The following is a 26,090-nucleotide window of genomic DNA, read 5'->3' as shown; positions in this document are numbered from 1 at the left end:
ACACCCTTATTGATTTGCATAATAATTAAATCACAACATTTATTGAGTTCCTTCTTTGTTCCAAGTCCTTTACAACTTTTATTTTAAAAATAAAATAAATGCTGTTGCTTGGACCACGTGTATCTTCTTTTCATACTCATGAAGATCAGCAAAACCTTTCCTCAGAGAAGCACTCACTTGTTTCTTCTGAAGCTGGGAGACACTCATCCCCATCTCATACCAAGAAAAACAAATTTAATAAAACAGATATATCTGTAAAATACCATCTGTGCTTTAGACGCCTGGCAAAGGTCAACCACTTGCAGACTTGAGGCAAGTACTGCTTCCAAGTTCTGTGGGGTGATATAGTGTGTACCCTAATAAAATTTACCTGAAGATCAGAGAACAGAACATGACACTAGATTAAACATACAGGCTAGACAGTGGTGGCACACACCATTAATCCTAGCACTAATGAGGTTGAGATCTGTGAGTTCAAAGCCACCCTGAACTACATGAGATTGACTAAGTCTAGGAAAGAAAGAGCCGGGCAGTGGTGGTACATATCTTTAATCCCAGCCCTTGAGATCTCATGCCTTTGCTTGGGAAGCACACACCCCTTTAATCCCAGGAAGTAGTAATATGGCAGGGTGGAGAAAGGTACATAAGGCGTGAGGAGACAAGAACTACAGGCTTTTCGACAGAAGCGTCCCTTTCAACTGGAGCTCTTTCAGGCTGAGGAGACGCTGAGGTCAGAGGCGGCAGCTGTGACTTGCTCTGCTTCTTTGATCTTTCAACTTTCACCCCAATATCAGGCTTTTTTTTAAATTAAAAGACCATTCAGCAATTCGTGTTACAGTTCTGTTTCAGACCCTTGAGATTAAGATGGCTCACATCTCCAGCAAACACCAAAAGAGTTCCCCAACTTGACTTCTATTCACTCTCCACACACCAGATATGAGCTTATCAAGGCAATGAAGGAAGAACCACCACAAAACCATCTGCTGAAGAACATGGAGCAAGACAGAGATTCATTTTCTTAAACCAAGTGTAGCAAAGTTGGCAGCAGGGAAGGATACAGGATACAAACTGAGAGGGTTCAGCTTCAACATAAACAACCATGAGCTGCACAAAGGCCAAGAGGGGCATTGCCTCCACCAGCCCTACCCTGTTCTGGAAGTCAGAAAGTGACAAAGCAATAATCAAATGAAGGTTTCAGGACCTTGCTAAGCCTCCCCTCTGCCACACTTTCTTGGTTTCCAGAAATGTCCCCGTTCTTCATATCCAGGTTCCAAGTCCTCCATTTGCAAATCTAACATACCAGAGTGTACCAACCACAAGCAGCCAATGGATTTGAAGCATTGTCTGTAAGTCTGTCCATTTGTGATGTGACTCTTCCAGAACAGGCTGGCAGAACCTTTCCCACTGCATGTATGGGTGTAAAAGCTCTGCTACATTCACCCCTTGTGGCTCTGTGAGGGAGCTGCCAAGGTCTCCTAGACTACTACTCATATAAACAAATTCATACATGTTCAACCCTTAAGGTGTCTAGCTATCATTTCCCAGCATCAAACGGAAGTTTTAGTTAATCCTTGATCCTTGTGCCCTCAACCAACTCTGGAAATCCATGGCGAAGAAAGGTTCACCCTAACACTTGTGTGTTGGACACATACATGACCTAGAACATGATCATGTTCCATGTAGCACTTTAAAGAAGTAGCTTGGAGAAAATGGAACCAATAGGGTGCGCTTTAGTCGATCGATCGAGTCTTGCTAGTGTCCAAATTGGAAGAGGAGATTTAGAAGTGAGGTCTCCCATTAAAGCTCATGCATGTAAAAATAAATAAAAACAAAGATGACAGCCACCTGCATTCTGATGAGAGAGCCATGGGAGGAAATCACACCCACTGCCACCATGATCGTAGAGGTCTCTAAGTACTGGAGTCAGTTTCCTTTGACCAGTGATATTTCCTTATGCCAGCCCAACCATATGAATACATGGGGCTTCCCCAGTTAGGAGCGTCTCCTTACTTGGGCAGCTACTCACCCTGTAGTAGTCGGTGCTGTACACGTCCCGGGACATGCCAAAGTCCCCAATTTTCACCAGCAGGTTCTCCCCCACCAGGCAGTTCCGGGTGGCCAGGTCACGGTGCACGAAGTGTTGGGATGCCAGGTAGACCATGCCTGCTGCAATTTGCTGAGCGATGTGCAGCATCTGAGATTGGGTCAGCTCAGTGGGTGGGTTGCCTTCCGCCATCAGCACCGCGTCTGGCCCGTGTGCCCTGTGGGAGAAGACAAGGGGCTAGAGCCTCGGCTGGAAGACTGGAGAGGGGCTGGGTCTCCGTGCTGGAGGACACTGCCTGACTAGGTGAAGAGGAGGCCAAGAAGCTCCATTCCACCCACAGTTTATCTCTATAGCCAAGAGAGTGCACGGCCGCCTCATTTCTCCTGAGTGGGACACCTGGGGCTGTGTGGGCTGAAATGGTGAGACCTCACACCACACGTCAGCAGGCTTATGTTTCGGGGAATTCAGAGCTCTTCTGCCATCAGACATTGGCCACAGTCTTAGAAACTGAGAAGCATAATCTGCCTGAGAGGGAGTAAAAGCAGGAGCAGAAGCTGGCTCTCCTAGAGGCATGGTCCTAGCATCAGTGAGGTCCCCGGGTCTTCTCCAAGTCATGCTGCAGCCCAACACTGACCACTCCAGATGTCCCTGCCAAAGATGGGCAGCTCATGGTCCCCTTCAGCCTACCTGATCTGTGACCAAATGTGGCTTTCAAGCCTTGACTTTCAACCCTTGACTCTTTTAAGACCTGAGTCCTAGCCAGCAGGGTCATTCATCCCCACACACCAACCACACAGGTATCAGGACCCCTTGTGTCCTGAGAGGGTGTTACAGGGAGTAATGAAACCTGCTGCTGCCTCTGGATGGCCTGGGAAAAGCTTCCCTCCACCCCAAGGGAAAAATAAGAAGGGAGGGCATCTCCATCTAGTGCTTGAAAATACTTGTAACAAAGATGGAGGGTTTTCAATACATGTAAAGTGGTTGACTCCATCTATGGGTCAGAACTACATGAGTGTTTGAAAATGAGAGAGCAAGAATTATGCAACATTTTTAGCCTGGATTCTGCCTTCCATGAACTCTTCCAGCCCAGACACACTCACTTCTCCCTCAAGGCTCCAGCCTGCAGTGACTCTCCCTTTCTTTGCATTTCTAAAACATGCTGTCACCGAGCCTTTCACCCCGCTTTCCCTGGGAGCAAGCTCTGGCAGAGGCGTGGGGCGTGTTCCAGTCCACCACTATCTAACATTCTGATCTGGGGAAATCTTTGAACTTCGCTAATCTGCAATTTCCTCATTAGTCAAAGGCACAAGGGTATATTATGCTGGGTGATCCCTTGGTTCCCCCTGTGTCTCTGAATATCTAGATTTAACCATGCTCTTGGGAGGAGCTTCCTGGTTTCATACCAGGCAAGTCTTAACAGATTTCATCTCTCCTCAAACCCCACCCCCCAGCTGCCATTTGTGGCACCCAGGAAGAGCCCTGAGGAAAAGTCCCTGGAGGTTATAAAACAGGACACAGCACAGAAGCCAATGCTCACTCTGTCAGAATTGAATTTGAACCCAGTGCCAACACAAGAGAGTTCTACCACCTACTGGGTCTGTTACTTAATTCTATAAACCAGATCCTTTGAGCACTATCCTAGAGCATTTGCATGAGGAAGAATTGATACTGCATGGGGGGGGCTTTTTATAGAGTGGGGGTGGGGGATTTACAAAAACTGGGTCTGTAATATGGAGAGTTGCGGGAAATGGGAATTTCTTGAGGATGCCAAAGTCCTTCCCACCTCACCGAAGATTCCTCACTGAGACCTCAACCTCAGGTAAAGGATCTAGAGATACACATAAATTAATGGGGGACCAAAAGACTAAGAGAAACTTTAGGCATTCAAGGAATGAACAAAGGAAATCAGTGTCGGCCATAGCCTGTCCAGCTACAGAAAGCTGGACAGCTGAGTCTGCAGGAGGCATCCACTCCAGGGGAAGGAAGTGTCCAAATCCCTCATGCAAAACACGTCTCTGCAAACCTCACCTCTGCAAACCTCCTGCACCAGCCTTGTGCTCCAGCAGCAAAGGGAAGCTGGTGGCCTGGACACAAGAGCTCTTCATAGCTCTGTGCGCGGTGGGGGGGGGGCTCTCACACCCTTGAACACCCCTTTTCCTGCTTGCTTCTGAGAAGGCAAGAAGGCTTTTCCCTGGCAGTAGCCTCAGCACACCTTTGCTTCCTTGGAGCAGATGTCCCTCAATAAGGGGGAGGATAGGTGAATCTCCTGGATGAGTTCTGAAGAGGACCATGGAGGCCAGGTCCTCCTGCATCTCTTGAAAATAAAACGCATACTGTTCTTCCAGGAGAAGCTCCTTAAAGAGCGGCAATGGCAGTGCCTCCCCGGCGCTGTGGCTTGCGGAGCCAACAGCAGGCTTATGGGACTCAACCTTCCTGGTCAGGTTGTCTCCAGCAGGGATTGCAGCTGGCAACTCACCACCCGGAGCTGGCTCTGTGATTCGTACCTCTCTTTACTGTGTATTTGAATGTGTAGTGCTGGGGATCAGTCTCGGGGCTTGTGCAGGTGAGGCTTGTGCCTTGTCATCGAGCTGCATCCCAGCCTCCTTCTGATGTGCTAAAAAGTGTGTTTATCCTTTAAATTTACTCTAAAAATTGATTGGCACATAATAGTTATTCACATTTATGGGACAGAGTGTGTTATTTTAATGCATGTGCATTAGGTATAAGGTATGATTAGACCAAAATAATTGACATACACATCATCTTAGAAATTTTCTTCCCCTTGTATTAATAGGATCATCTCTGTAGCTATTTTAAAATATGCAATTCATTGTTGCCAACCATTGTTACCCAACTCCGGTCATGAAGACTTCCATCTCATACAGTGGCCCCTATACATACTTAAAGTGCTAGGAGGCACCTGCTCCGGAAGAAGGAAGTGGGGTCCAGAGGGACGTGGCAGGAGTCTCAGCTCCATCACCTGCTGCATGATTTGGCTTCTTTAACTGCGCCACAAGGACAATCATAGTAATAGTGAGTTTGTTTATCTTTAAATTTAAGTCTTGAAATACTATTTGGTTTTTATAAATTGACACATCTTTCATGCTTAGAAATTCTGAATAAATTACTTGAAAATTACTCATCTATCTCTCTCCACATTAAGAGGAAACTTTGGAGAGATTCTAAAGGGAAAAACTGTGAAACTCTTGAAATAAAATTTTCCTTCTCATTGTCCACTTCACCTCGTGTGCTCAGTATATGCTTTTTTTCCATGAAGAGAAAGGTTAGAGACATAAGACATCTGGCTTTATTATGCACTGCCAAGATGCTGGGGGATCTGTCATGGCGGCTGTGTGCCAGGTCTCCTCCTAGGAAGAGGACAGCCTGTCCTTGCAATGCATCGCTGCACCTGAGTCTGCTCCTTGGCAGCCACACTGGTCCAGAGTTGAGCAGATTATGGAATCAAGCTGGCTGAGTTTCTAAGCTCTCCATGCCCTGTGTAGGATGCCAAGGGAGGGCTTCTGAAGGCATGGGGGAAGCTAGGGTGTGGTTGACAGTCAGAAAGTAAAAAAATGAGTGGCAACAGACACACTCACATGCACATGCAGACACACACACACATGCACACTCATATACAGACACATGCACATTCATACTCATGCACACACATACATATGTACACACATGCACATACACTCATACATATACATTCACACCCACATACACTTGAATACACACACTTATATAATACACACTCACACTCATACACACATGCACATATATGTGCACATACACCATACACTCATACACGCTTTGTTAACACAGGAAAATGGGTTAGGATTGTTGCTCAATACCGTGAACATTCCATGCACTCCTGATCTCACCTGGCATCCCTTCATACACATACAGCTGCAAGGGAAGCAGAGGTCCAGCCCAGGCAAGAACTGAGCAGTCACACACAGTCACAACCATACACACTCACACTTACATACACACACTAATTTATGCACAAATACACACATTCATACATACACACAGACACATATACTCCCACATACCCTCACATTTACACACAGAGCACACACTCACTAATATACACTCACACCCATAATAAACACACACATACTCACTCACAACACATACACACCCATAGTCACACACACACTCACAACACACACTCACACACACACCCATAGTCACACATTCACACACACACACACACACACACACATACACACACACACACACACACACACACACACCAGTCTGAACATGCAGATACATAAAACTGCATCCATATAATTGCACATGGGTTTATTTTGTTACAGTATTTAAGAAAGGACATTTTTGGGTTAGGGAGAAAGCCTGAAGAATGATGAAAATATTTCTCATAGGAACAACTAGCCCTCAACCAAAGCCAGCATATCTTAATCTTTTCACTTTAGCCTGACAATACAAAGTACAGAATCTGCCATTACCCCCTGTCTGTCACCCACAATGAACGCTTTGTTAACACAGGAAAGTGGGTTAGGATTGTTGCTCAATACCGTGAACATTCCATGCACTCCTGATCTCACCTGGCATCCCTTCATACACATACAGCTGCAGGGGAAGCAGAGGTCCAGCCCAGGCAAGAACTGAGCAGCATGTGTAACACAGACAGAGGCCGTGCAAACGGTCCAGGCAGCAGCAACCTGCAGAGCCAGGACTGAAAGCAGCGGAGCACTGTCCTTTCAGTCCTTCCTCCTGTGACTGACTAAGACTGCAGTGTGACTCTCCAGGGAAACGGGACGCTGTCTGGAGCGTACTCCTGTGCGAAGGCCTGGGCAGCAGCCCGGGACACGGAAGGAAGATGGGGAGGACTACGTGTGACCCTTACATAAAAGATGCCACTCACTGGGGTTTTGAATCCCTGAACCAAAGGAAAGAGGAAAACAGCAGAAATGGTGGGCCGTGGGATCAGAAGCTATTTATAACTCCCCTCTAAACTTGTTCTTGGGGTGCATGTTGTGTTGCTTTAGGCAGAGAAAATGAGGCCAGGAAGGGAAGGTACTCAGTATATTCCTCAACATCTTTTGTTTCTCTCAAGTATAATTCTCCACCGAACTACATGAAATGTACAGGCTAATATTTCAAAGACGATAGCTGGTGTTTAAAGAAAAGAGCACATAGAACGGACTGTAAGGGACTTGGGATAGAGGTGCCTGGGAAAGGGGGGCCTGATGACCCACTCAGGAGGAGAACCCAGGTTCTCTGTCAAGGCTGGGACATGTGGTACCTCACCCTGGTGACCTTACATGTAAGATCCATTTCTATTTCTGTTTCTGCCTGATGTAGATAAAAACATTCTTTTCTTCCATGTCACGTGGTGTCTATATGACTCACTATATGCTTTTCTCTAGACAGTCACAGGACGGGGACATTCACCAGGGGTCCCTACCAGGATGACAGGCAGCCCAGGGTCGTGTTATTAAACTCATCTCTTCTTGTGAACCCTTTGCTGACTGAGTTGGTCACCAGGAGAATTTTTCTAGAGTTTCTCCCCTGGACCTGTCCTGCTCCAGCATCACTCGGAAGACTCAGCTCATACATGCCAGAGCCGAGTACCAGCTTCACGTCTGTTCGGAGGTGGCAACCCTGCTACTGTTCCATGGCATCTCCTCAAAAGCTGCTCTTTGAACCTCTGTGCTCCATGACTTCGTCTCACGCTACAGAACAAATGACTTCTCATGGCTCACGCTCACTCGAAGGCTCCTCTCACTCTGCCCTGTGTCTCCTCCTCCCACTGTCTGGGGGAGGGGACGTCTTGAGAAGCCATTGCTGAACTAAGACCTAATGAGACCCAGGCTAGAAATCCAAGGGGCACTAGCACTCTGTTTCTCTTTAGGGACCCTGCTTACACCCACATCACTCAGGGGGACCTTGTTAGCAATAGCCACACTTGCAAGACTCCATTGGCTCCGTAGGATGTTGTTCCATCCTTTTCCTTTGAATCTTTGGTCTTGGGGCTCTGTCCATTCCATTCTAAACCCAGGAGCTCCTAAGTCAGATCAGCCCCACACAGTGGCTTCCCAGCCTTAAGCCGCCAAGCTGTTACCTACTTCCCTCCCCAGTTCCTGCCACACCCGGCATGCCAGAGGCTTCATTCTGACCCCACTATACCGTCCATGGTGCCGCCTGGGTACCTTAGCCTTTTCTGTTTCTGTAGCCTTGGGTAATGCTTATCGTTTGTCCACTTGGCACACTCTTCCAGACACATAGCATTAAATGTAACCAATGCTCAGTGAATGCAGACTGACTAATTAGCCTCACCTTAGGTGGGGTGACCAGATAAGGAAAAAAACATGTGTTCTTCCTTTCCCTCTGCTCCTTTCTCTGTTGTGTGTGGGTGTAGCCATCACCAAAGATTCCTCCAAAGAAAGGCCTGGGTTTCCCTTCACCCTTCCCAGGAGCTCCCCATCCTCACTCCTGGTTATCTGAGCAGTGACGTTCGTTCTACCCGCTTCTCAAACCCAGGTTGGCTCCACCCCTCACTGTACCTAAGGAACTTGTTGAGGTCTCCATGCTTCATGTACTCAAAGACCATGATGAGTGGGTCGCCCTCCACACAGACACCATAGAACTTGACAATGTGCTCATGCTGAAGGTTGGTCAGCAGCTCGGCTTCACGGTGAAAGTCCTTGCGGGCATTGTCACTGGCATCCTTCAGCGTCTATTAAAAGGGGGGCATCAAAGAGAAGGTTGTTTCAATAAAGAATTCCATCAGTGAGGCCTAACAATTCTATTAGGGATGAGGGCATATCTCACTAATTACACAAAATGTCAGGGAACATCCTAATTCCTGAGGAAGTAATGTTGTGTTTGTGAAGCCTCATCCTCATGGGTGCACACAGGTTTGTAGCTTATGGAGCAGAATCCTAGATGCATTCTCATTGAGTTCTGGGGAGCTTATCTTACAGGCTTCTTACCTTTGATCTGGACCAGTGACTACCAGGGGTTTCTGTCACTTCATGGCGCCTACTGTGACTCCTGTGGCGCTATGTGTACCTCACGTCTACTTATGCACCCTTGAAAAAGGTTTTTTTTTCATTTATGTAGATGTATGTGCGTGGGTGGATAAGTGCATGTGAGTGTATAAGTAACCATGGGGGCTAGAGGTGCTGAATCCCCTGGAGCTAGAGTTACACCTGATGTGCGTGCTGGAACCTGAACGTGGGTCCTCTGAAGAGGCATCATGTAGTCTTAACCACTGAGCTAACCCTTCAGCTCCCTCTAGTCCCTGATCATATGACCCTTTAAAGACTAAATTCTGAAGAGACCTCAGAAAGAAAAGCATAGTGAGGCTTGGTGGACCCAGCCTCCAAATGCAACCAGGACCATGTTCAGTCTTTATGTGACACCCTAAAGTTTTCTCCAGCCTGATGCCCACACACTGAGAAATGCCCTATCTCTTCAGCTGTCAGATGATCAATCATATTGCCAAGATGCAGGTGATCCAAAACACACCAGCAGGGCTTCCACGAATAGGGGTGAGATGCACAGAGCCTCATCAGAAGCTCAATGGCATGAAGAGGTGACAGAAATACCTGAAAGTCACGTGGTGGGGTCCAGACCTGGGATTAGAAGCATGAAGCATGAAGCCTGCATACTCCATGGTGCCCTACCTATGCTGCTCTTAGTCAATGTCATGTATGTATACTCTGTGTTGACACATGCTATCATTTAGTCAGGACTGTGGTAGAACCAAAGAGACATTTCAAGTTAGAGGTTAGTGTGCCTAGAACACATGAAGCCCTAGATTTAATTCCCATAATCACAAGAGAAAGAAATAGACATTGACCCTAATCTTGACCCAGGTGGTTATGAACAAATAGGGAGAAAGGGCATTTATATAATTAACTATGAATTTAGCAGCCCGAGTGAACCGGCTTCCCCAAATCTCTGTTTGGTCTGTCCCTTGGCAGTGCTCTCCTGCATGCGGCCCTACAGCTCCAGTTCCACCATGTGTAATGTTTGCAGCTGCTTGGCTAATGATGGGTCCTGCCTCCCCAACCCAGAACAGATTCTCTCCTTTGCCTGGAATGCTATCTTGGGTGTGGTCACTGGCATGGGAAGTTGAACAGTGCTCCTCTCTAAGGTGTCTACATCCCAATCCCCAGAATGTATGAATGTTACCATCCATTGTAAGGGAAATCCGGCATATGATTAAAATAAGGCTCTCCATATGTGGGGATGGGTGAGCCCAGTACCAAACAAAAGTCCTTGTAAGATATAAAGACAGAAAGAAACCCTTCCCCAGAGAGGCTGCTGTCAATCATTATCAAAGTTTGATGGCAGATGTGACTATCAATATCCAGTTAGATTCGGTCCTGGAACAAATCTAAAGCATGGACATCCAGTAGGTTTGTACTGTCTGAGAAAACTTGGCACTATGTCCAGCATCCAAGAGTGCTGCCAGACCCTGGTGGTCATTTCCAGGCACCCTCCTCAGCTCCATTCTCCCTACAGGGCCCTTCCTGACACAGGTGTTACCTACAGACCACGAGACATGCCACCACCCAAGTTCCCTGGAAGACAGAGCTGAGCTAGATACCATCAAGTGAAACATTTATTAGTGGATATTCCCAATATCAACATGAACTGGGAAAATGGAAAGGGAGGCTGAGCTCCGCTTCATCTCAACAGAAGCCTCATTTATCTCTATGGCCAACCTGTAGGGAGCTGATGGAGACCTGAGTCAATCAATCAGTCACAGATGCAAGGAGCCTCTAGAACACAGTGTTAGCTCCATGGCCATCCTGTAAGGAGCTGAATGGAGCCCTGAGTCAATCAATCAGTCACAGATGCAAGGAGCCTCTAGAGCACAGTGTTAGCTCCATTGCCAACCTGCAGGGAGCTGAGTGGAGCCCTGAGTCAATCAATCAGTCACAGATGCAAGGAGCCTCTAGAGCACAGTGTCACCTTGCGTAGAATTGCTGAACGCTGTGTCTTTTGTGCTTTCTCAGGCTTGGGGGAGCAAGGTGCTGGTCACCCCCAAGTCTGTCACAGGCTGGGGTTTCAATATGCCATTTGTATTCAAGGGCTGCTGCTCACACAAAAGAGGGCATCAGTAAGTATGCTGGAATCCCCAAGGAAGCAGTAGCTGAGGGAGGCATCTCTGCCAGCCGCCATCCCTCCAGAGCTGGCCATTTCCCTAACTATAGCTCTTCAGCAGCACTTAGTGTTCTCTGTGGAGTTGTGGCTGGACTCACAGAGACAGAAGTCACAGGTGTCACTTCCCTTAGGCCAGAGGTGATGGCAGCTTAGGGAAATTGTGAAGTAGCCCTTCGCTGTCCCCACAAGCACCATAGGCTCTGGCTGGAACTGAAGCAGATTTGGATAGCAGAGTGCTCAGAGAGGCCAGAAATCTCTGATGGTCATTGCCATGGAAACAGTGCTCTTCCTCACACAATAACAAAATGAACAGTGGCAGAGAACTAGCATGTGGATCTCTGCTTCCTTGAATCAGAAGAAAGTGAGCTTGCCACATACCCTCCGCCTCCCAGATTTAGTCTAGTTGGGTCCAGACTAAACATCTTTGCCATTCTGTCACACAGGCAGGTGCCATGAGCTTATCATGAGGGTTTTATTTAATTTGATTTCGTACATGAGCATGGTTTGGAGTTTTCTTTTTCCACCTGTCTTTCTGAATTTCTCAGGGGGAATTCAGCAAATGAGGTGAGGGGTGTGGAAACATGGAGATGAGCTTTGTCACCTGCCTGGTCCTTTCCTTGATCTCAGAGAGAAACACACAGACCTGCACATTCCTTGCCTCTGCCTTACATTTTGGTTTGGGGTATTATGTCTGTCTACACCAATTTATCACTGGCTGCTAATTCGGCGTTAAGCCACTAGAGGAGCCCTGATGTCCACGGTCTGCAGTAAGCAGAGACTCGCGCCGGATGTGGAATAGAGGTGAAAGGTGAGTAGACACTGGGGAAATGCCGTGTCCGCCAAACGAGGATCAAGAGGAACTTGCAGGTGGTACAACGTGCTCTCACATGGGGAGGGCTGCCTGACACACTCTGTCCTGGCGACTCAGCCCCCACATTCACCCTCCTTCTAGCGGCATTCCCATGGTGCTCAAGTGGATGAGGTTTAAGCTAGAGCTGAGAGTCCCAGGTTCAAATCCTGGCCCCACCCTGCTCTTCTCTGAACCCTGTTTTACTCTCCTATAGAGGGAGGGAAACAGCATCCACTTCATAGAGGCGCTAGAAGAACAGTGAGGGAGCTTCCCAGGATCCTTTGTTAAAAAGGACATTGATGTGATTGGAATTTGAAAAACGGGTCCCTGAATTCAGTTTTCTCATACAAGGATCCACAGAAGATGAAAGGTGCATGGATAAGGGCGTTGGTGTCCACTCAAGACATGAGAATGGCTGTGCTCCTGGGGAGGTCAGTGGGGAGGTGAGGACCTCCTGAAAGGCTGTCTAACCTCCGGGAAGTATCAGGCTGTGTGGAGATGTAGGCTTGGCCCTCACACTCTCCCACAGTTCAGACATTGCCAGGATTTACAGGAAAGCTTATGTCTAAGGCCTCATGTGTTTATCACATGCCTAGAAAAGGGGCTGGTCCTTGTAGGTCTTTGTCACGGGCACAGACAAATCCTGCAGAAAAGCTTTCTGGGCAAGCTCTAAGTATGTCCTGTTGATCCAGGAAAGACAGAAAAATCCTAGGAAGACACAGAGAAAGGCAGAGAGAGAGACAAAGAAAGAAAGATTCAGAGGAGAGGAGAGAGAAAGGGAGGGAGGAAGGAAGGGAGGGGAGAGGAGAGGAGAGGATGGAAGGGGAGGGGAGCGGAGGGGAGGCGAGGGGAGAGGAGAGGAAAGGAGGCAAGAGGAAGGACAGAATCTTCTTTGAGAGAGACAGCCTGAAGATTTAAACAAACGCCAGTATCTCCACTTCCCCAGTGCTGGCCGGCTCTTAGTGCAATGTCAGAAACTGCAGCTCACTCACATTCTTTTTAAATCAAAGCGATTTTACTATTCATGGACCAAATGCATCCCGCAAACCTGGCATCCTCCTGTGAGCCCATCCATTTTTGCATGGTGGGCCTTTTTTTTTGAAATTATGATTCAATTCTATTTTAAGAGATTTTGGAAAATATGGTGGTAACAACTTGGCCAATTTCAAATCCTGAATTTGGCGTTAAAAGGACAAAATTTTTGTGAGGATAGAATCAGGGCCAGACAGCAATCAGAAGCTAGAAAAGTCTATTTATAAATATCATCTCTGTTTCGGTACCATGTCTGGTTGTCATTTTACTCAATTATGGGAGGCTTGGCCAGTAGCAGAGCTCCTGTCAAGGAGAACCCAGGGGTGTGGGCCCCGCTCACCCGTCAGCGGCCCCGCTCACCCGTTAGCGGCAATCCCCACTTCGTCTCCTTTGATGGATGCATTTGCTCCATCAGCATGCAGCCCTATTTTCTACTCCACGCTGCCTCACAGTGCTGTTTCTTCTTTTTCCTGGTGGTTTTCTGGATCCTCCAAGGCTGGGGTTGTCTCTGACTCCAGCAGGAGGCCTAACTCAGGGCTCACTCTGCCTGTTGTGTGTACATACTCAGAGCCGGGATAGATGTTAACCCAGAAACGATTTAACCAGTGAAGTTAAATACGAGAGATCAAAATCCATTCCAAACAATGAAGCAAAAACTTAAAACCAATAAGAAGCTATCTAGAGAGCAGGGAACTCACCCGGAGCATGAGTGGGACAGTATGGCTCACCAAACTAAACAATGATGTACTTCAAGTTATAGGTGACTTAAGGAAAGATAAAACAGGCTTTTAACAATGCAGACCACAATTCTTCTCATACTTTAGATATCACAGAGACGGCATGTCTTGGGTAAAGACAGATATTGGAGGAAACTATTAGTTTCAGCTCCCCATTACACTGCTTGAAACACAGAAATGAGGACACTCCCAAGCTGAACAACCAGGGGTCATGGGGTCCCCAGGTCTAGATCTCCTGTTAACAGAAAATCTTTGCTCTCCTCTATCTTCTAGCTGTGCCTTATCCAATATAGTAGACAATAGTGTCATGCCACTAGTTACCAATTTAAATGTTATTCCAAATTGTGATGTGCTTTAGTTAAAAAACAAACACAGAATTTTGGAAACTTGACATGAACAAAATTTGAACTGTCTCATTGATATTTCATCTTAATATGTTGACATAATGTTATGAGATATGTTGAATTAATAAACTATACTAATAAAGCAAGATTAATTTTTTTCTTTTTACTTTACTAATGTGTGTATCAGAAAATTTAAAGTTATAACCCAGCTTCATTAGTGGCTCATATTTTCCTTCTAGGAATTGCATTGTTTTTACAAAAACCAGCTCTGCATCCTATGAAGAGGCCAACCCATGCCTTGGGAACATGGGAAGGCATTTCTAAGATGTAAAGTTGAGATAGAATTAAGGCAGACAACCTTTCTTGTAGGGTTGTCACAGTCAACAGTGAGCCAAGCATGCAACTGTTGGTCCATTTTTTTTTAAGAAAGGTAAAGAAACAGCCATCAAGTTCACACACAGTGAACTTTGCGAGGCATATTTTAATAAACACAAAGAAAGAAAGACTCATATAAATAAAATCATAGCAATGACAGAGTGTAGTAGGTAGGTCCCAGGCATCTCTAGAAATAAAATCCAAATAATTATACAAAGGTGATAGGGGTCACTATAAAATATACTCTCTGTACTAGAAACCAATACCTATGTCAACTCAATTAACTGTCTGTAACTGGTCTTTGAAAGAACTTAAATTATGTGCCAAGTGACAGTCTCAAATATTAGAGTCATAACCAGGTTGTTAGTGCTACTGTATTTATTTTCACAGCGATGCTGGCTCAGGGTTAGGTTCTAATTCACACACTTTAAAAGACTTAGTGATATGGGGGATAAAATTGATGGTTTGTGCTTGCATGTCATTAAGTTGCATAATTAGAAATGTCGACCCTTGAAGATGGGAAAACAAGCTTAGAGACAGTCATAGGGAAGAAATGTCAAACAGGAAACGAAGTCAAAGGTATAGTGCAATGTGGTCAAGGTGATGTGTGTACAGGCTCTGAAAACACTAGTGCATCACTGGCAGTCACTTCACCAGACAGGAAGGGGCTGGTGGCTCAGCATGGACCTGTCTTGACTGTGACTTAGTCTATCATGTGAAAGTAGTTTCAAAGGGTACACAGCTATTTTAATTCCTACATCCAAGAAATACAGAAGCATGAAGTGAATCTTCAAGCTGTGTTTGATGCCAGATGACTTCTCTTTGGAAAAAGACAACTAGAGCCCTGGGGTGTATTTGTGTGCATGTGTATGTGTGCGTGCGTGCATGCGTGCATGCGTGCGTGCGTGCGTGCGTGCGTGCGTGCGTGTGTGTGTGTGTGTGTGTGTGTGTGTGTGTGTGTGTGTGAATATGTCCACAACATCAGAGAGCAATAGAGAACTACTAAGTAATGCCTGGACAGCAAGAACAATGAAGCTTGTATAGGAAAGCATCATTTGAAGCTTTTATAGCAAAGCATCATTTCAAGTTCTGTGATTTCTGTCCCAAGAACCCAGTGAAGGCTTAACAAACAGTGCTTTCTGCAGTCTGAGTCCCATTAAAACACAAAGATGATCTTTTAAGGAAATATTGACAAATGTCCTTAAAGACAATAACTTCATCAATTACCATTTCGTGGAGACAAGGATTTCACATGTCAGTGTAAAAGCAAAAAGTAGGAAAGGGGCCCATGGGGGAGGGAAGGATGGAAGTGGAGACTCATGATGGGCAGGATGATGTGATAACTATGGTAAGAAAGGAGCCAGGTGGTAGTAGCACACACCTTTAATCCTAGTACTCAGGAGGCAGAGCTAGGCTGATCTTTGTGAGTTCAAGGCCAGCCTGGTCTACAGAGTGAGATCCAGGAAAGGTGCAAAGCTACACAGAGAAACCCTGTCTCAAAAAATCAAAGGAAAAAAAAAGAAGGAAGGAAAGGAAGAAACTGAGATCTGTCTTAGACATGAACTTGGTAGGGCAGAGAGATGGCGAGGTTGAACTCTCTATGTGTTCTCTCATCTATAAATCCTTCGATTGCTTTGGGATGAAAGGGACTGAGCCTTTTATCTCTCTCTTTCTCCAATTCCTTATACATATTTGGAGAGAGGTAACACCAGTTGCTTCCTTGCCTGAAAGTAGCATCTTTGGTACCCATGGCCAACTTAGATGACTGAACTATGGGTAGACGATGTGGCATGAAGACTAATGGATACTGTAGATGACCAGTAGGGATAAATGACCCCAAAATTCCTCTTCTCAAGCAATCCTAGAGGCAATGTAAGCAGTTGTTGGTGTGTTTCTACCAGTCAAACATCAGTGAGCGAGTGAGGTACGAGAGCAGTATGTTACTAGAAGTCAAGAGCGGTCTTGGTGTCTCTTACTGACAAGGTAAAGATCAGACGATCACAGGACTTCCTCAGATCCCAAGCAAGCTTATGGATCCCAAATGGCCCAATCACAGTAAGGAATGACTCTTGGGTCCTATTTGAGATGATTGTATTTTGTGTTTTTCCCAACAGATCTCTTATCTCTTTTTAAGACTATAGTATAGCATCTCTGCTATTTCCTTAGGCAACACATATTTTCTCATGTTCAGACTATGTGCATTGTTGGTCTGACTCCACTGTCAATTTCTGCAGATGAATATGTGACTCATAGCTGGGTAATCAGAAGATTTCTGACATAACGTAGTGCAAGTCAATAAAAGATCAATCTTTGCTACAGCATGAGGAGAACCTGTCTGAAAATGAAGTTAGTTTTAAAGAAAGTAAGCCAGGGGATGAGATGGAGAGCCTAAGGAGGCACCCATTGATTTTCTGAAGCCAGCAGTGCCTGCAGCTAGGTTAACGGTGGAAGGCTTTCTATAGCATTGCCCCCTCTGCTTACGTCATTCTGACTTGGGTTTCCAAAGATCCTTTCATTCATTTTGAGAAAGTCAATTATGAGGCATGAGGCTTGATTGCATTTCCCTGAAGTCAAAACTCTCTTGGAAATTCAGTTTTTCTACCCCTATTTATTCCCTGATGTTAAATTTTCACTTATGTAGATAAGAAAGTGCCTCTCATCCTTACATACAAAATTTACTCCTTTATAAGTGGTATTGTGTTGAATTTCCTCAAGTTGGTTTGCCAGAGAGCACATGGAATTTAATAAATAGAAGTGTGGTCACAGTGAGCACAGGAATAGGGTCAAGCCCTAGATCTGACAGTAGATGACCTCATGCAAGCTGTTTGACCTTGGATGAGCCACTAATCTCTGGATTTGTGGGTTTTCCCTTGTTAGTTTGTTTTTTATTTTCTTTTAATCATTTTACTTAGATTTATTTATCTTTATTTTGTATTTTGCCTGTATGTAGGTCTGTGTACCACATGTGTGCAGTGCCTTGGAACCCAGAAGAGGGTGCTAGATCCCACAAGACTGGACAGATGGTTGTGAGTCACTATGTAGGTGCCAGGGAGAGAACCCAGGTCCTTTGCAAAAACAGCCCGTGCTCTTAATTGCTGAGCCAACTCTCAAACCTTCTGGGTTTCTCTCTCTGTGTCTTTTTCTTTTGTAAAATGTGAGCTAAAGTGTAGCTGGAGAGCTTCTCTCTGTATGTTTATTTTATAAGTGGGTTGTTGGACTGCCAGGGATTGACGGGACTCGGAGAGAAAACTCCAGCTACACTAAAGAACATTAATAATAGTAGAATGTATCTATATAACTATTCAACAATTCTGCCCTTTATTTTTCTTTGTTTTTAAGACAGCCTCAAGTAGCCTGCTTGGTTTCACAGTCACATTGTAGCTGAAGGTGACCTTCAGTGCTGGATCTTTCTGCTGCCTCCTCTGGCCAAGTGCTAGGATTGCAAGTGTGTGCCACCACTCATAACCTATTAAACTGTATCTAGAATGATTCTCATTACATTAGATTATTAAATTTACATATTGTCTTTACAGTTTCTTTCAACTGTGACCATCAGTGTTTCATGAAAGCACTTTGTTGTGTAGAAATGCCAATGATCAACTCTTTAGTGCATCAGAAATGTATCATTTCCATGGTCTGTACCCATCCACTCACCCACTATCAACCATCTCTTCACTTATTCAATAAGCATTTCTCTTTTGCACCACACTACATATTAGGCAATGTGCTGAAAGTAACAGTTCCCTCTGTAGATTATGACTGACACCCTACAAGCGGTCACAGATATGCAATGTCACTCATTAAGTAAACACACTAATCATAATTTAAAAATCTTGATAATGCTGTAAAGGCCAATTATAGAAGCCTTGACAGTACACAGCATGGAGTGTTGTCTGGTTGGGGAACAAACAAAGACAGACCTTCCAAAGAGACAACTTGGGCTGAGATGCAGGAGCTGAGGTTGCCTGCACTGGTGGACTGGGTGAGGACTGGGGTGTTGTGTCGGATGATATGTTGACTTGCCTTCTGGTGAAAAGATAGTTTGTAAGTCACTTTTCCAAAACTCTTATTAGAGAAAAATACCATTATTTCTTCTGTGGAAACGAAGAAATTCAGAAATATTTACATCTGATCTCAGAAAAGCGTCTGCTGAATTCACCAGCACACTTGCAATTTGCCCAAGGCTTCACCTGTGCAGCCAGCCTCTCTGGCTCTTTAACTTCATATCTTGAGAGAGCCACTTGACTTCCCTAGGTCTCAGATTTCTCATCCATAAAACACGAGGCTAGGGTTTTATTTATATGGTTTTAAAGGTCTCTCTCATATTCAGCATTCCTTGTTTCTAGAAATAAACTGGAGTTAGCCAGGGAGGGGCATAAATCCTACAAAGCAGACTTGCAGCTTTATTTGAAAACCAAAAATCAGCTTGCATTCATAGTACAAAAAAATGTTGTGGGAAGGGTAGTTATTGAAATGCACGTTGGATGGAGCCAAAAATAGCTAATGCATCGGCAGTTAATGCAGGGAAAGTGCGATGGAGCGTTTCCTTGGCAACTGAGTAACTCAAAGGTAAAGTAACTGGGTTTGATCAAAGACTAGTTTCTTCACTTCTCTCCTCTATATGGGCTTTTTAATTATAATTCAGTATAAAGGGGAAAACGGTTGACAAATCCATTTCACTGAAAAACAAAGGTCATCAAAAAAAAAAAAAAAAAAACAAAAAAACCAAGAAAAGGACAATCCAGTTGAACCAAACAAGCAGACCCTGTAATTGGAGAGGTATGATCCGTCCGCGTGCCCTTGAAGGCAGGCACATGGCCTAGAACACTGACTACTTCAAGCTACTAAATTATTTGGGAGAATCAACACCAGAATTCACATAAATCTGTCATCTGTCAATCTGGACATAAAGCTTTGGATTTCAAACCAAAGTCAGCTCTTTCCAGAGAAGGAAAAAGGACAATGGCTGCAGTTTCTTAGCATGCATAGTCAATGCTGCAGAGGTTGCTAGGCAACAGTAGAAAGGCTGTCAAACATCCCCTGGTGCATCCAATGAGATAGGAGCAACCCAAGCCACTCCAGAGAGGTGAGAGGCTGTACAGTCCTGGAAGATGTGTTCAGTTTGACATTGCTTAAAAGTGAAACACAAAACAAATCCTTTTGTTATGGTCAGAGAGAAATGATGGGCGTTTTCCTCCAAGAATAGTATAGCTCTGAATACATTTTCGATTGGACCAAATCCCTATAACTGAGTGTGCCCAAGTTGTAGAAAGGCTCTGTGCAAGGTCTGTAAATTATTCTTACCTGATTCACCCTGGATCTTACAAAGATACAACCTCTTTGTCCAGAGGATCGACATGGTGCCCTGAATGAAGCCTGGGTTAGAGCAGGTAAACTTCTGATTTAACATTCATATTTAAGGTCATTGCTTTAAAAATCCTTAGGTCTGTGGTCATGAGGTAAGAGTAAAACTTTAATCTACAGTCCCTTTGTCCTTCTTATTTCAAGTGACAATTTCATTTTAACTCCAATAAGACTGGCAAAGAGAAGTCAGGATTTGACAAAGAGTCAAGTAGCTTTTTCCCCTCTAGCAGCACTATTTAATGAACAAACATTGATCACAGACCATTAATTTGCAGAAACATCTTTGGCAAAGCCAAAAGGTCCATGAAGAATGGGTGCTAGGTCTGATTCAAAGAATTTGAGCCACAATTGGGACTTAAACAAGAGGAGGGTCTAATTGGCAATATAATAATGGGAGACAGACCAAAAAGAAGCATGCTGTGCACACGAAAGCAGCATGGCAAATGGTCTTCTAAAGCCCAGCCGAGGTTGGGCAGGGGTGGGAGAGGACCTGCATAAGAACAATCAGTCATCCCTCATTGTTAGTAGACAAGGCCGGCCACTTTGTTTTAGTGTCTGCTCAAAAGGAATCTGAATGCACAAGCTTCGGGTCTCCTGAATCTAACTGCACAGTACCTTTTCCTTAAGGGCATTGAAGGAGTATAGGAAAGTCAGTACAGAGCAAGGATGAGAGGCTAGAGTTCCTGAAAACTCAGTTGGATGCCCATATATCTGGCCAAGGTCGCTCAGCTATCCCCACACTGTCATTTAGAATCCCCTGGCCATGCAGGATTTTCACATACTTGAGGGGACACGTGTACACCACTGTGAAGTGAATTCATGGAGCCTTGGTTAGGCTTCCTGATTGGCTGCCAAATAGAATGTAAAACACAGATCCAACAAGGGCCTATGTCTTCATTTTGCAGATTTGATACAAATGGCTCCGTTAGGGATAGACACCTCCTGTGATTCTTCCAGCCTGAACACTTGTTCATCTATAAAATTGCAAAAATAGCAATACATTTGATCTCATCTATCCCCAAAGATAAAGAAGATTGAAGTAGAAAGTGGAAACTAGAGATAAGAAACTGCCAAATGCCCTGTATGTGATGTGCTAACAAATAGGGAGCTTTGTCAATAGACAGGAGAAGAAGTAAGCAAAGAGTGGTAACAAATCACCTCCAGCCACCACAGTCCCCTTGGAGCAGCTTCTACCATCTGGCCTCACATCTCTTTGGAGTATCCCTCTTCTCCCCCTCCTTTCTTAAGCTTCCATCCATTTCCTATGTTGAAGTCATAATGTGTATCTGATAGCTGATAGTTTCTAGAGCCATTGGTCCTTTAGTAGTTGAAACATGTAGCTCTTAAGGGTTTTCTGAGAATTTATGAGCATCATGCCACTCTGGACAGGGCGTTTAAAATATTTCAGATCATGAGGAAAGAAGAGGTACAATTTTTCTACCTGGAAAAAAATTAATAAGCCGTCCGGTCTTCAGGATGGGTGACTTCAAGAATAATTTTATTCTCTTGGTTATCCATGTGTGTACAATAAAACCTGGTATCATAGTGGAATATGCACCAGATTTCTTAAAGAAATAAAATGTTGCCTAGGTTATAATGTCTGAATAAATACAATTCATGCAAATGGTCACTGTTTAGCAAAAATATAACTCAACAATAACTCAGCCATCTTTCTTTCATTAATCAAAGAGGTTAAATCTTATTGCATAAGCCACATCCACATTCAGTTGACACTCAACTCTTTACAATTGTATGACCTTTTAAATACTTGATATCCATATATCAAAAATACCTTAGTGAGTTTTCAAAAAAATTATAATGCATGTTTAAAAGATCTGCCCAAATCCATTGTGGTATTTTTCTCAAGCTCTACAAATCTCAATAGAAAATTATCTCTTTCAATGTTATTATTTATCTTATTGAAGAACAGGTCTCCTTTTTTAGTTTTGGGGAACATGACTATGATGAAGGACTTTCAGATTTCTTTATTTATAAAAACCTTACATTTGCTATGATGGTAGAATCTATAGGAGATGCCATCTAACTCTTTGTAAAATCATGTCTATGCTGTAAAAACTATTCTGTGGCTTCATACACTTTGGAAAGGACAAGTATAGATGGCATATAGGAAAAATTCATTGCAAAAGAATCAATACTCCTTTCTTCTAGAATCTAGAAAATGTAACAAGTCCCAGGTAATGGAGTCACCAGCATCCAGAATTGGAGGAGAGAAGCTGGCATTGTAGCCTAGCTGATTGAATTCTGTTTGATCTCATTGACCTGGATCTAGAATTTTGTTAGTATAACTTTAAAAAGAAGCTTGGAGATAGTCATGGCCTACAAATAGGATGGTTGCTGCCGAGAATCACTTCTGATGGAGAGTTCACTGTGCCCCAAATGTCCTTCTGACTACTCATATAGGCAGAAGAATTTAAAAATATGTGTACCGTTGAAAACATAATGTATTCTCAAATTGGTTACTAAAATATAACAAAATTAATCTCCCACAGTTTAGTGGGACCGTGAACAAGGAGCGATTGTGGAATGTTATCTTACCTTTACAGCTACCAAGATCTTGTCCTGCTCAGGACAGAGGTTATAGCATTCTGCTAGGAAGACTTTTCCGAAGGCCCCTTCACCAAGCTCCCTCTTCAGAACGATGTTGTGTCTCTTGATGTGCTGAACAACTGTAAAACAAAGACACCTGTCACTCACGGCATCCCTAAGATCTGTCACACGATGTGTACAGGACCACCCCGTCCCTTCTGTTATTTTACAGTGCTTCGTGGAGGAGCTGCACCGTCTATACCTGTGTGAGTGGCAGGACCCCAGACAGCCACCTGTGTGAGTGGCAGGACCCCAGACAGCCACCTGTGTGAGTGGCAGGACCCCAGACAGCCCCTTTGTAGATGTTGCTTTTCATGAAAGTGGTGATCAAGGCTTTGATTTGATGGGAATTATCCTCCCCAGTAATTCACGTGGTTCTGATCTCCATGAGCCTCTGGGAACTCTGAGGACTGTTCACGACTATTAGGACACATATTAAGATCTGTGTGCTAGCAGCACGCCGGATTTCTGAGGAGGGGGACTGCGCTCATTAGCAGGGTGCCTTGTAAAGTCAAAGGACTGCCCAACTTAAATCTTGATTTAACTCCTTGCCTGTCACGTACTCATTGGGAATGAAATTGCCGCTTGATTCACACTTCACACTCCAATAAGTCTCAGGCAACATTTAACATTTTTCAGCATTTGACTAACACATTAATATATATTTTTTCCAAATAGGAAGGAAGCTGGTGGAAGTTAAAGCCATAGTTATTCTCATTAATCATAGTCTCATTGTCTTCAAAACTACAGTCAAGAACAGTTTCCTGGTGTTGAAACAGAGATCAGAAGATAGATCTTTTCTTTAGGAAATGGGTTGTCTGTCAGCATTTGCAGACTTCGTTGTGATTCGGGACATAGGTTATCTGAAAATGTCCTCTGCCAATGAAATAACCTCCAAACACAGTAAATGTCTCTTTTATACTTCCAGTCACAAGTAAAGATTTTGATTGTCAGTACAGTCTACATACTAAATTGATGCTATATAAATATTACTGAGTTTGTATAAATATTTCACAAATTTGATGACACTCTCGGTTAACTGAAGCAATCACACTAGATATGTATGCAACAAAGCAGTCCAATTCTCTGAAAATCCAGGAATACGGAAAAACAAACAAACAAAACATGTCAACAACAAAAGCCTTAGTCTCCAGTTTCCACACTATTGAGCTAAGAAATTCTTGCCATTTTCCTTCGTGAAAACATCAGGAATTATTCTAATTTGCTTCACTTTCTGTCTCTTGAACAAGCCCAGGAAGCCCTGCCCATCACGAAGCCCCGCCCATCACGAAGCCCCGCCCATCGCGAAGCCCCGCCCATCGCGAAGCCCTGCCCATGGAGCCCGCCATCCCAGCAGCGCTTATTCCAGCCAGGGCTCAACCGGTCCAGTCCCTGTCCAGTTCTTGGATCACAGTCTGCAATTCCACAAGCTCCCAAGAGCACCCAGGCTTTGTAGCCTCCTCAGGTGAAGGCCACGCCCCGGCTTCTCCAGGAGGTCAACGCCCTCACTTTCTTCACCTTCCCCGTGCAGAGCCCCAGCTATTCTGAAGCTTCTCTAAGGATACCCCATGTATCCTCTCTGCCCTGTCCTTGCTGACATCTTGGATTCTCCAGTCACCCAAACAAACACCTGCCTCACATTTTCTCTCTTGGGTCTCAGAGCTCAGGGAACAGAGAGATTCGAGAACTTGCCTGAGCTCCAATATACACCAGACTGCCATCGCCCTTGGTGTTTTGGTAGCGAAGAGTCCGCAGGCATAGGGAGACTTGGGTTGGCTCTTGGTTAGACTTTAAGCTGAATGTTCCTGGGAGAGAGTCTCTCAGGGAGGAAAGAGCTTCACCTGGGTGCCATTCTCCTTTGCTACACTCTCTTAAAGGTCCTATGGTCATTTGATTCTCTTGCCTTCAAATATCCCAAGTGGGGCAAGCCCACGGCCCCCAGGATGAAAAAGTGCCCATCATGTAAGCAGGGGAAAGTCTCGCCTGCTTCCTTCCTCTGAGATCAGTTACCCTCAGCTTTTCACTATGGAAACTTGAGGAAAATCACTGCAAACTTAACATTAAAAATTAAATGAGAGTCAGTTAGACGCCTCAGAGAGTAAGGACAAGCCTGGCAAGCTGAATTTGATGCCTTCAACCCACATGGTGGAAGGACAGAACTGACTTCTGCATGCTGTCCTCAGACCTACACACACACATTAATTAATTAATGTAAAAATATCAATGATTAAGTTTTCCAACTCCCTCATAAACTGCTCCCTCTGTTTGAAAGAAAACTCAAGACTGTAGTTGGCTTTGTGAAGTTTTCTTTGAAACTGATCCTGTTCCTGTGCCCCTACTCTCCTGTCCCCAAGGAGATATCATGGATGGAATTTTCCAGACTGGAAATTTGGTCTCCTTGGTCATTTGCCTCATGAGCAGTAGAAAGAAGCCAATTTTCAGTATTATATTGCAATCATATTATCATCAATGAAAATAATGTGTTGGGCCACAAAGTGGCGGTCCCAGCTTAACTTGCCGCCTGCCTCAAAAACATTTAAATTCAATTCTTGGTATAGATTCCCTGAAGAAGTAAAAATGTTATGCACATACAAAGGCAATAAAGTATCAATCTATGACCATATCCATTATTACTGAATCTAAAACTAATAAAGATATAAATAACTATAGCTCTATCCACTTAAGGTCTCAAGCAGGAAATGTGTCTTTCCCATTTCCAGGATAATGACATTTCCTAGAAACCGTGGCCCCATGGACACAGCCTGCCCAGCACATGGGTCTTAAAGAGGACGCTGTTGAGTACCCTTCTTATGCCAAGAACTAAGGGACCTGACCTTTTTTTTTTTTTTTAAGTATTTGTAGTTCTGGGGAGGAAGATGCCGAACAGGAATGAGGGTTTCCATGGGGCTCTCTAACCCTCCTGTTCCCCCACAGTCCGATGGGGGTTTCCACCCACCGGGGTACTCTAACCCTCCTGTTCCCCACAGTCCTAGGTTTCAGGCCGCTCTATCATTGGTGTTTGTAGACTGAACTTCGTGATAGGAGGCAGACTTTACCACCATCAAGATCACCCCCTGCTGATATTGAAGTGAAATCGACATTTCATTGGTGATTACTCTTTCTACTAGAATATTTCAGACCTCCACACTGACCTTTTGTAAGTGTCTGAACATCTCACGATGAACAATTGTATTTTATTATGAAACTATAAAAAAAAAACCCACAGAACATCAAAGTGAAAAAACAGAATATACAGTCATATGATTGACAATACTTGGGTGCTAACTATCTCAGTCTATGGCAATATATAGAATTAGGCAAATGTGCCCAACTTTTGGAACTAAATTTGTGTGAAGATGCAAACAATGTTTAGGATTTTCACCTGCATTTTTATTCTGATGCAAATTAGTACTAATTGAAAATAAATATCTAAGACCACCGATGCAAAGCTCCTAGACAACAAAAGACTAAATATTCACAGATTATTGATGAAGTAGGACATACACCAATACTGAGCCATCCTCAAGCAGTTTATAGCAAAAAAAAAACAAAAAAAAAAAAAAAAAAAAAAAAAACCAACCCAA

General features: G+C 44.3%; 1 protein-coding gene across 3 annotated transcripts in view; it reads right to left on the bottom strand.

The window, feature by feature from the left end:
* Nucleotides 1-26,090, bottom strand: part of Ntrk2 (neurotrophic receptor tyrosine kinase 2) — a 331,422-nt gene that overhangs the window by 63,265 nt on the left and 242,067 nt on the right. For all 3 annotated transcript variants that reach the window (XM_016000229.3, XM_076573466.1, XM_016000227.3), the window contains 3 exons: nucleotides 22,456-22,586; nucleotides 8,584-8,756; nucleotides 2,027-2,261 (listed from right to left, as the gene is read on the bottom strand). In XM_016000229.3, coding sequence (XP_015855715.1) covers nucleotides 2,027-2,261; nucleotides 8,584-8,756; nucleotides 22,456-22,586 — 539 coding nt within the window. The remainder of the gene's footprint in view (nucleotides 1-2,026; nucleotides 2,262-8,583; nucleotides 8,757-22,455; nucleotides 22,587-26,090) is intronic.

The sequence above is a fragment of the Peromyscus maniculatus genome, chromosome 5 (genome assembly GCF_049852395.1).
Source record: "Peromyscus maniculatus bairdii isolate BWxNUB_F1_BW_parent chromosome 5, HU_Pman_BW_mat_3.1, whole genome shotgun sequence".
Taxonomy (NCBI): Eukaryota; Metazoa; Chordata; class Mammalia; order Rodentia; family Cricetidae; genus Peromyscus; species Peromyscus maniculatus.
The sequence above is the reverse complement of the archived record's forward strand: the minus strand, read 5'-3'. Positions and strand labels throughout refer to the sequence as shown.